This window comes from Lindgomyces ingoldianus (assembly GCF_010093535.1).
Source record: "Lindgomyces ingoldianus strain ATCC 200398 unplaced genomic scaffold BDR25scaffold_17, whole genome shotgun sequence".
NCBI lineage: Eukaryota > Fungi > Ascomycota > Dothideomycetes > Pleosporales > Lindgomycetaceae > Lindgomyces > Lindgomyces ingoldianus.
In genome coordinates this window covers 987,362-998,252 of record NW_022985178.1, presented here as the reverse complement: position 1 = coordinate 998,252, position 10,891 = coordinate 987,362, and the positions used below count along the sequence as shown (strand labels likewise).

Genomic DNA, 10,891 nt, shown 5'->3' with positions numbered 1-10,891 from the left:
AAGGATAAAGAAAAGAAAGTAAAGAAAAAGAGAAGACCTTATTATATACACCTCCCTACGCACCTGCCTACGCAAAGATCCTATACTATTCTAGCATAAAACCCTACATAAAATAGTTTATACACTACTAAATTACTTATAAGGTAAGCAGATAAAGGCTAGATAATAATAGCTTAAAATACTTTACACTATTTATAAAGCTCTTTATATAGTGTAACTAGCCTATTTTAATATACAGCATTACTAAGGTAAGTTCTAATAAATAAAGTAGAGTAAAGGTAGAACATAATTAGATAGACTTACATAGACAAAAAAGAGGTAACATGTATAAAAGGTAACTCTTTAGACAAAAAGAAAAGTTACTAGTGTCTATACATAGTAGCAGTGTTATAATCTAGATATAAGTAATTACGCATAAGCAGGACTACATATCTATGTTATATAATGCTTATGTGTAAACCTTAATGTGTAAATATCTAAATATCCCCTTTTTTCTTTATATAAAGGAAAAATAAGAGTAATAGAACTAGAAACATGTTACTCTTACCTTACCTACCTTATACGCTGTACACACTATACACTACTCTTACTCTTGCTACTTAAGTGCTTATACTATAAGCAGCTAGCTGTTAGAGCCTATTTAACAAAAACCTTATTATATACACTTTCCTACGCACCTGCTTACATAAAGATTCTACACTATTTTAGCATAAAACTCTACATAAAACAGTTTATACACTACTAAATTACTTATAAAGTAAGTGTATAAAAGCTAGATAATAATAGCCTAAAACACTTTACACTATTTATAAAGCTATTTATATAGTGTAACTAGCCTATCTTAATATATAGTATTACTAAGGCAAGTTTTAATAAATAAGGTAAAGTAAAGGTAAAATGTAATTAAATAGACCTACACAGATAGAAGAAAGGTAATGTGTATAAAAGGTAACTTCTTAGATAAAAAGAAAAGTTACTAGTGTTTATACACAGTAGCAGTGTTATAGTCTAGATATAAGCAATTGCGCATAAGTAGAACTATGTATTTATGTTATATAATGCTTATATGTAAACCTTTATGCATAAATATTTAAATATCTTTTTTTTTCTTTATATAGAGGAAAAATAAGAGTAATAGAACTAGAAACATGTTGCCCTTACCTTACCTACCTTGTACACTGTGCACACTGTACACCACTCTTACTCTTGCTACTTAAGTGCTTATACTATAAGCAGCTAGCTGTTAGAGCCTATTTAACAATATTAGTTATTTATTATTTTTTAAAAAACTTTATATATAGCTGTAGTATATTACTTTAAAAGTCTTATATTTTATTTAAAAGCTTAAAGTGTAAGCTATATTTAATATTTTTTTAGCATATCTAAGTAGTGTTATTATAAATGCATTAGTATAAAAAAAGTAGTTTAGTAGAGTCTTAGCAAAAGTAAGCAACTTAGGTGTGTGAGCAACTCGCCTGTGAAGTACGTTAGGCGTTAATGGTATTCCCAGGTTATTAAGTCCTCACGCACTCCCATATGCCTGAGTGGATTCACACTGCAATCGGACCTATTGTCTTGCCTGCGCCGTTACATAGGCGGTGAAATACAGTAAAGCGATTAGTAGTGAGATCTTTCCACTGCAAGCAGGGAGGGTAGCCGGCCCGCTACGGCCATGACCTTTTTAGTTGGCTTTGTAGGTGTTTTCATAGAGTTGGTTTAACATTCACTGTATGGTACGTAAATTATACCGGCAGGATTATGTGAGGCGTGCGAGGCTATTTCGCACTATCCTAGACTAGTAGTTGATTTGATTGGAAGTACCGCCTAGCGTGGCGATCTTGCATAAATTTGCCCGCCACAGCCGACACAAGGCTAACAATAATTTCCTAGTATTGTAGTAAGGCTCTAAGGTTTGGATAAGACCTTCTATAAGTGCTAAAAGTTGTAGGAGCTTAGTAGTTGTGCTGTAGAAGTAGAATGCTGTTTCGACACAAAAGAAAGGGTCTCTGTATAATGCAGGCACAACAGCAACTATGCAAACGTAATCTTTAGGCAAGACAGGGTTAGGACGTCGCTCTAGCACACAATTTATACATAATTATAGTGAAAATTAATATGCGCACAGATTTTGAGTTGCTTGAAGCTAAAGTACCCCTGGTATATTTCAGCATAGAGGATTTTTTGCTACACAGGGACGGACGTTAACATTGTTCTTGTATTTGACTGAGAGTCAGACGAGGTTGTGCCTGTAATTCATTTTGCATGTAATGGAAACGAGCGGCAACCATGGTCTTGCTTCGATGGACTTACACGACGTGTTATGGCCTATCACAGAATATGAATAGAGAGAGTCTTCCACTCAAAATTCCTGCTAGACTTGGAGATCACTTCAATAGGATGACGACTACAGTCCCATATTACCGTCCAACGGACCTTCTATTTTTAGAAATAAGAAGCAGTGTTTCGGCAAAATCATCCTTACTCAATCCCCAGAGACGTTCGCAGAGGCTTTCTCCTAGCCAAGCCTGTTGTAAATAAAACATTTACTCCGTCTCTTCAAACGCCCCAAATCGCATTTAAATTCCCCTCCCCATCCTTTCCAACGTCATGGTCGCAATTACCGTGACACCAAAACCACCCCCATCCTCCGCATTCGTCATTTGGATCAGATCCTCACCCTCCACTTTCCTACACTCCCTCTCGCCCTGTACTACCACCCGCTTCCTGATCTCAACTTCCCTAGTCCAAGATCTCCCCCAAAGCTATAACCTACTTCTTCTTAAACTTTGAGTGTTCTTTTGTTATTCTACCCTCAGCAGCTACTTGCCCTGCACAATTCCTTCCTTGAACTATATAGCAACAACGCCGCATGCACGGAGTCGAGCACCACGTACCACGAGTTCAGAATCCGAAAAATTCTAATCAAAGCCTCTTCAACGTAAACCAATTCCCCGTCTCCTGAAACGAGGAAGATCCGCCTTTTTTCAATCTCCGATGGGACCCGCGACAATGCTGTACGGTTCGTGGAATTTGGAGATGTCTTGAGGCATGAAGATGAACCTCTTTCCAGCAAGATCCGACTCCACAATGCAGAAATAAATTCTCAAGATACAGAGATACAGCCCCGCACTCACTTTTTGACACGGTTGCTTCCCAGGCCTCGGACTCTCTTCCCTAACCGGCTCATCGTACCCCGTCTGGGGATGCGCGCGATGCTCGTTATCAAACGCACCGTATTCCGCAATCAATCGCTAACTTGCACCCCTCCTTCAACCCCTGCCACTTCCCTTCCCCAAAACCGAGTTTTCTGAAGCGCTCTGGTTCTTTATTTACGCCGCATTACACACGATCCTGAACATCACACCGGTAGTCTTGAGGCCGGCATGCGCAGACGCGATCATGGTGATCACGGTATCGTTGACAAGAGCCACAAGACGAACGAGAAGATCTTGGGCGGAAAACATGTGACGCAATTGCTGCGCTACATCCTCCCCTCTTATACCTTCGATGTCGATGCCTTCAGTCCAGTAGTCCAGGTTTGCTATACTCTGTGATCAATATTATTCTGCGTCACAAGTGAGCTGAATGTGAAATCCAGCGGTATTGAATTTTCGGTTGAGTCCTGCTCACTCAAATTGTTTGCGCCCGTAAACTCGTGCAGGGAGTCGGCGAAGTAAATCTAGAAGTCTTCGGCGGTGCTGGTTCTGAGTAATTCGGGGAGTTTTTTACTGTCTTTGGATGAGGCTGTGTTTTTCCTTCGAACCTGCAGAGGAGCCGGGTGGGTCAACTCCCCACCTCCTTTAAGCTCCTGCCGATATCTCTTCATAGTCTCCTTCAACTTCTCCCCCAAAACCTAAAGCCCTTTAGCTAGCTCACGCTCAATTTATGGAGGTAAGTCAACCATGGCTTCGAGTTTGGGGGGCTATGGCCAAGAGTCCCGAACAGCGAGTTCTTTCGAATCCATTGGCATAACGTGGGAGAACCTAGATGTCAATACTCGAGAAGGAAGGAAAGTGCGGGGCACTTAACCCGGAGGAATTGGGAACCTTTCCAGGAGTGGGGTTAAGCCGTGAATCTGCCGCCATGATGACGTTATCTAATTCTAGAGAGTCGGAATGATCCTTCTTCCCTCGTGAAATCCATCACAATGCTGCTCCTTGTGTTTAATCTGCATACGGGCGACGTGGGTATAAGAGAACGAAAAGGGGGGAGCCCTCAGGAGAGGGTACATGGACGAGACACTGTCGCTCAAGGGATAGAAGATCAACGTGTTAGGCGAGGAACAAGAATTGAAACTGCGGCAACACGCAGGAAAAAGACATGCGATCCGAGTGATTACAATATAAACTTTAAAAAAAAAGAATAATGGTCTTGGTGGACAGCCCGATCGAGGCTTGCCGTAAACGATTCTAAACGCCTGTCTATGATGCACCCCCGTCTAAGTTCGCGCGACAAAGGAAAGTGACCGTCGAGGCCTAGCTTGTGTTTTCAAAATGATGCGTCTGGGGATATTGAGTCCTATGACCCATGTATTCCATGTATCTCAAACGCCAAAGTATGCCATAAGCGGATAAGGGACCGGCCTATCTCCAATGTGTAATAGTGGGTGACTATGCCATCGCCTCGCTCTCCCCCTGGCACTCGATTGGCGACAAATTCGACTCCTTCGACTCGTCGTGCGCATGCTCGTGTGCCACCTGCTCCTCCGCTGCAGCGCGCTGGTTGAGAAGGGAAAGGTAGGTCTGCCAGCCGATCGCAATGACACCTAAGCCAATGTTAACACCCTGTGCGATCAACTTCAAATCGAAATGCGGCTCACCTCCAAAGATGCTCCTAAACTGGATCGGGATAAACGTAAAGCTAAAAGCCGTAACCGCCGGCCATATCTTGCAGCTATTGACCCAGCTCACCGGCACTGTATGTTGGATGCGCTCCCAGATCTCAGGGAGCGTGGAGCCGGTAAGCAGAGACTGCATGCCAAAGAAGTACGAGTTGAAGATGGGCGTGAAGAGGATTTGGTTCACGATGACCTGCAAGCGTTAGCTCGGGTGTTCATTACCCAGCGAGGCGCAGTAGAAGCCACATACTTTGGTGGTGAGGGACAGAATCTTGGAGCGATAGTTGAACGACTCTCCAAGCCAGAGGAACCAGCGATAGCCGGGAATGGCGGCCATGCCTCCGATCAACAGCGCCCGGCCGGTTCTTGCCCAGTCTCGGTTCGCCAGCACGCCTCCGATATTTTCCTCGCCATTGGCGTTATCCACACTGCACCCGCCAGTACTACCGGCCGTCGGACTGTCTGAGCTGATGCTTTGCGCGACAATGTCACCGATGAAGTAAATCACCAGCGCGCTGACAAACTGTGTCGCATAGGGTCTGCGTTGTTGAACTCTCCCGTAAGCTCGAAAAGGCGTGTATATAGGCTCCAGCCACAACCAGCTCGGCCCGGGTATCGTCTTGGATGTTGCTACATCGTTGTTCGGGGTCGCGGGTTTCGTGGAGTTGGGTCGCCGCAAGACGGAAGAGGGAGACGTGGCAGGGTGGAAGTAGTTTGTGCGCCGTAGTCCCAGGCGGGACCAGGCGCGGCTCATTTGTATCATGAGGGTGCGTGTATGAACATCAAGTTGCTAGTACTGAGCGCTGGAAGCGGGGTCACCGGAGGGTTGAGAGAAGAGGGTTGAGAGGAGGAGTTTGCGTGTCAGCAAGCCCAAGGACTCGATGAATCTGCGCGACAGAATTGCCGACATTCGGCATTCGGAAAGCGAAGCCGGAATCAGGGGCCGCGTGGGGCCGCCCGACCTCGGAAACTTGTCATCAACAAGATATTAGTCAGCATGTCGTTCACAAGTGAAACTTTGACAGCAATGTAAAAAAGCGACAAAATCTTCGAACTCTATTCGTCTTGAAAGTATATCTACACCGAAGCAAACATGGCATAGCCACATGCAAAGAGGGACATGCCCTTGAAAATATTGCTCAAAATCAAAATGAAGAAAACCAATGCATCTCCCATCCATCTCGACGCCTGGTCATGCATGAAATGTGAGTACCAATGCTTGGGAGTGAAAATATCTACAAGCACTGCGAGTAGTAGGGGTTCTGCACCTGACAGGTCGAGCCGGACACGCACGCCGTGCTTCCTGTATACATCTTACCACCGCACTGGCCCCACTTCGCCACAGCTGCGCCTGCACCAGATGACGGACTGGATTGGTTTGGCTGGACGGTGGTCGTGATGGCAACAACTGAAGTGACAAATGTCGTACGGCCGGGCTGCGATGCGGGAGCAGACGAAGCAACTGGGGCTGCAGATGTAGCAGGCGCAGCGCTGGAGGCGGGGGCAGCAGAAGAAGCACCACCGCCCGTGGATCCTCCGGAGGTGGCTCCATCCCAGACGGCAGGGCCCGGAATTGGATATGAGGTGAACGAGTTGTAAATGTCGAATAGAACGCCCGGGTCAGTTGCAGTGTAGGTTCCGGGGATCGCAACACCAGCTGGGAGGGTGATGGAACCAGAGGAGGTGACCTTGATCTGCACGCACTCCATGTAGAATTGAGCACCGCCTTGGCGGTTGCCCTCGTGGAGAGCGATGATCTCAGGTCGGAGGAGGTACTCTCCCGCGGCCAATTCAGGGAGCGTGATGCTGTGCTTGCCCTTGTTCTGGATCAAGCGATCAACCCCCCAAGCGCCGTCAGCGAAGCCATCCTCAGCGAGCTTGAGCCAGACGTCGCCTTTTCCGTTGGATTCGGTTGGGGCAATATAGGTCATAACGGGGCCGTGATGAGACTACTCCTGTTAGCGAAAGCAGCAAAGACATGAAGCAGGCTTCTGGCTCACTTCAGCAATGATGTCGTCGGAAGCATCACGGTTGTTGTGGTGCCACTCGAACGTAATCTTGTCCCCACCCTTCACCTCTATGGTCTTGGCCGTCGCCTCGTTATTCAAGTTGCAGGTCATGCCGTCGGATGTGACATCAGTGATAGGGTTGTTGTTTGGAGGGGAACGAATATAACCACTGGCGCTGTTTCCTAGGCCCTGGTCAACGTCGTTAACCCAAATGGCGTAGACTGTGCTATGAGCCGCAGCAAGCTGAGCACCCCCGGCGGCAGCCAGGGCAAAAATGGTGGAAGTCTTCATTTTGAAAGGAGCAAGTTGGGCTAAAAATGAACGAATGGAAGGTGAATTGAAATTCGAAGATGCCGCAGATTGAAAAGAGCGTGAGAGAAAAAGAAGTGAGCGTCAAGCGTGCCGTCCACTGATGGGCAGAATAAGGCTCTTATATGCATCCTACTTCCTACGAGAGGCTCCCACCTCGCTTCTTCATGACAGTTCTGGCAGCCAAGTAGCGCGACACTGGCTGGGAGCCACCGGCGACTTCCCATGCAGCCAAGAAAATGTCATCTATCCCAAGTGCACTACAGACCGTGCACCGCTAAGAGGCACGTCGATAGCTGCTACTTCGCGTTGGCTAATGCCTAGAATGAGATCAAGGCCAAGATGAATTCATTAACGCATCCCGATGTGGAGGTTTGCAGTTTCTCGCTTGGATCCCGAACTCCTGGAAACGCTCCCTTCATCGAATGATGGGGCGGGAGCAGTGAGAAACATGAAACCTCGAAAAAGGCTTGAGTGAGAGAACACCACTCAACCGCGGGCAAATGGTGGTGATGCCTCGGCGACAAACGAAACATCATGCGTTGGCCTGTGATGTTTCTAGCGCAACTTCATGCGATCCCCCTCCCTTCTCTTTCACAGCGTTTCACTAATATTATATGAAAGATAGCTCACCTTCCTAGCCTTCATTCGTAGCTCACCGTGTCGTTGAAAAGGGAGACACAAAATCTTTTGTCAGACCAAGGCTTATTCTGTACACCATTAGTGGACCTCTCATCTCGGCTCTAAAAGACATGACTCTTGGTGCATATCGAAGGAAGACGTCGGATGGAAGTGCGAAGTTTTTCCGCCTGCAACGACGATGAAACGGGACCCTGGTTGAGGAGATTGGCTAGGGTTAGGGAGCGTTTCGGCATCGTTGGCACTTCCGGACTGCAGCTATTGGCATCAATTGTGAAATTCTGAAAAGGAGGAATTGTAGGGATGGAATATCTCTCAAAGACTGAGTTGAAAGATCTGAGCATGTGAGGTGACGGTGGGTTTGGCAGAATTCATCGTCGCTTCTTTGTTCCAGGTCACCGGAACTCGGCTCCAGATGGCACGACTTAGTTCCCATCCTCTGCCGCCTTCCCAAACGCCACCACTCTGCACCTTCATATCGAATTGATGAGATCCATTTCGCTTGCGACTTGGCAACCAAGAGGTCGAAATCGCCAAGATATCCCTTGGCCTCGCTGCGATTTCTCGTTTCGTCATGTTTGCAGACCTTAGCTGCATTCCAGACTCTTGCGTTGGAGTCCACGATGTTCTGTGTCGACCCTAAGAAGCGTTTATGCGACAAACCGATCAACAGGCGCTAACTGGAGCCATGTGTGAGTGGTGGAAGAACATATGCCAAACTCATAGAGACCGTCTAAAGCCATGCCCGAAAAGCTGGGGAATGGGGCGACTTATTTCTCCCACGACTGTCGTTAATCCGCCGCCGAAGCAGTATTTCTTCGACAGCTCATGAAGGGTCAACCTGCGCATTCCTTTGGCTGTTCGCAAACATCCCTTTGACAACCACACAATTGAACAACATGCCGTCGAATTTCTTCAAGAATCGCAGGGTCTACCTGCTCACGAGCGTTGCCTACATGGGTTCGTTGCTATTTGGTGAATCTTTCTATATCCTAAATTACCTATCAACTACGCCGACAAACACCTACAGGTTATGATACGGGTGTAATGGGAAGTGTGCTCGCTCTGAGAGCCTTCAAAAAAGACTTCGGGCTCCCAACCGATTCATCCGGCTTCGCCAGCTCTAAGAATGCCTATGTCTCCTCCAACGTTGTGTCCCTTCTCACTGCAGGATGTTTCTTTGGGGCCATCTCCGCAGTATTTATCAACGAGCGCTTCGGCCGTCGCCACTCGCCGATGTTCTTTTCCGTCATCTTTCTCATCGGTGCTGCAATCCAAACTGGTGAACATCATGAAATCGGTATGATCTACGGGGGTCGTGTCATTGCTGGATTGGGTATTGGCGGCATGTCCTCTATCACTCCAGTCTTCGTTTCCGAGAACTGCCCACCGCATGTCCGAGGTCGGATTGCTGGTCTCTCTCAGGAGTTCTTGGTTATTGGATGTACATTTGCCTATTGGTTAGATTATGTCGTATCACTCCATATCCCGGTATCGACAAAGCAGTGACGAGTCCCAGTTGCGATACAGATCATTACTGGAGCCTTCATGCTCATTGGCTTCTTTTTCTTGAAGGAGTCTTAACGCTGGCTCATGAAGCAAGGGCGCTATTCAGAAGCAGCCCAGAGCCCCTCCCATGTCCGCTGTGAACCAGAAGGCCATCCGGACGTCATAAAAGAATTAGCCGAGATCCGTACCGCCATCGAGGAAGAGTTGAATGCTACCGAAGGCGTCACTTGGCGAGAATGCCTGCTACCGGGAAACCGATATCGTTTCGTGACCGGTTTTTGCTTGATGTTCTGGCAGCAGTTCTCCGGTACGAGTAGTATTGGATACTATACACCTCAAATTTTCCAGATGGTCGGGGTGTCCAAAAGCTCGTCCTCTTTATTCGCCACAGGTGTTTATGGCACTGTCAAAGTGGTTACAACAGGCCTCTTCCTCATCATCAGAATTGATCAGTTTGCTCGCAAGAAGTCACTAATGGCTGGTGCGGTTTAGATAGCATCCATAATGTTTATTATCAGCGCGGTTCTAGCTACTCACCCACCAAACCCCGCTTCTGGTGTAGTCTCGCCTGCATCGATTGCGATGGTTACTATGATATACCTGTACGTCATTAGTTACTCCGCGTTGTGGGGTCCTGTTCCTTAGATCTTTTATAGTTATACTTGCCTTAAACTTTACTTTAAGCTTTAGATACACTTTATAAACACACTAGGCTAGTTTATGCTACCATAGCCTAGATTATGCTTAGCGCGTAAAGAATTAGCTATATTAGCTACAGTTAGCTAAGAGGAAAATCCTTGCGCATACTGCTTAAGTATATGCTTAACAATTACTAGGTTTATAATACAAGGTTTATGTTACCTCTCTAGCTAAACGACTACAAAGCACCAGATCAATCATCGCCTTAGCTCTCAGAGTGCTTGGTTTGTCAGTAGATGACTGCACTACCAAGTTTTCAGAGCTCTGCAGGACGGCCTTTACGAAACGTAAAACCTACACGACGCTCCGCTCAAAATTTTCCGCTGTATTGTTCCGTGGAAGTATATACAAAACACGGCCATTATACGATTCTCTGCGTCAATCCCTAGGTGATGCTAGGATATTTGGTGGTGCAGGGAAGAAGTCACATTTCTACGATATCAAGGTTGCTGTAACATCGACGGACGAGCTTGCTAAAAACGCAATCATCATGGCCAACTACAATCGACAGGGAGAAAACTATGCACGCCACATCTTTCAGCGTCCATCAGATCCAAGTAAAGAGCCTATGATATGGGAGGCCGCTGCCGCATCCGCGGCCGCTCCGCCTTATTTCACCGCTTTTTGGCATCCGGAAACAAGCCGTACTTAGACGGTGCTTTCCACAATAATAATCCAGTAAGGGTTGCATATTGAGAGGCACAACTGCTCTGGCCCAAGGTATTGAAGCTTCCCCCAGATGTGTTAGTATCCATTAGAACCAGCAAGGAGGGTGATACAGATGGCAGGGCAGATGACAGACTGGAGACCGAATATAATTTGCAGCTTTTGAGCGAACAATTTCAAAGGCCAAAAAAATCTCCTTTCCACAAGTATACAGTGGCTAACT

General features: G+C 46.7%; 3 protein-coding genes across 3 annotated transcripts; 1 reads left to right on the top strand and 2 right to left on the bottom strand.

Moving 5' to 3' along the window:
• Window positions 1-4,374: 4,374 nt before the first annotated feature.
• On the bottom strand, window positions 4,375-5,630 carry BDR25DRAFT_303967 (uncharacterized protein). The gene is made up of 3 exons (XM_033690111.1): window positions 5,088-5,630; window positions 4,820-5,030; window positions 4,375-4,765 (listed from the first exon to the last, which is right to left on the bottom strand). The coding sequence occupies exons 1-3, from the start codon at window positions 5,589-5,591 to the stop codon at window positions 4,611-4,613; spliced, it is 870 nt and encodes a 289-aa protein (XP_033547363.1). The 5' UTR covers window positions 5,592-5,630; the 3' UTR covers window positions 4,375-4,610.
• Window positions 5,631-5,965: 335 nt separating this feature from the next.
• Window positions 5,966-7,229, bottom strand: BDR25DRAFT_262460 (uncharacterized protein). The gene is made up of 2 exons (XM_033686764.1): window positions 6,838-7,229; window positions 5,966-6,786 (listed from the first exon to the last, which is right to left on the bottom strand). Exons 1-2 carry the CDS (start codon window positions 7,135-7,137, stop codon window positions 6,073-6,075), a joined length of 1,014 nt encoding a protein of 337 aa, XP_033547362.1. The 5' UTR covers window positions 7,138-7,229; the 3' UTR covers window positions 5,966-6,072.
• Window positions 7,230-8,570: 1,341 nt separating this feature from the next.
• BDR25DRAFT_343211 (MFS general substrate transporter) lies at window positions 8,571-10,654 on the top strand (the record flags this gene model as incomplete). Its single annotated transcript, XM_033693806.1, has 4 exons — window positions 8,571-8,754; window positions 8,825-9,285; window positions 9,394-9,784; window positions 10,263-10,654. The coding sequence occupies exons 1-4, from the start codon at window positions 8,694-8,696 to the stop codon at window positions 10,652-10,654; spliced, it is 1,305 nt and encodes a 434-aa protein (XP_033547361.1). The 5' UTR covers window positions 8,571-8,693.
• Window positions 10,655-10,891: the final 237 nt, after the last annotated feature.

What these genes read in the sequence shown, in the direction of transcription:
- BDR25DRAFT_303967 (XM_033690111.1), bottom strand. Translation starts at nt 5,591, where the DNA reads ATGAGCCGCGCCTGGTCCCGCCTGGGACTACGGCGCACAAACTACTTC. An exon ending in TTCTGTCCCTCACCACCAAA is followed by an intron (nt 5,031 to 5,087) that starts GTATGTGGCTTC and finishes TAACGCTTGCAG; the next exon opens with GTCATCGTGAACCAAATCCT. An exon ending in GTTTAGGAGCATCTTTGGAG is followed by an intron (nt 4,766 to 4,819) that starts GTGAGCCGCATT and finishes ACATTGGCTTAG; the next exon opens with GTGTCATTGCGATCGGCTGG.
- BDR25DRAFT_262460 (XM_033686764.1), bottom strand. Translation starts at nt 7,137, where the DNA reads ATGAAGACTTCCACCATTTTTGCCCTGGCTGCCGCCGGGGGTGCTCAG. An exon ending in CCGACGACATCATTGCTGAA is followed by an intron (nt 6,787 to 6,837) that starts GTGAGCCAGAAG and finishes TAACAGGAGTAG; the next exon opens with TCTCATCACGGCCCCGTTAT.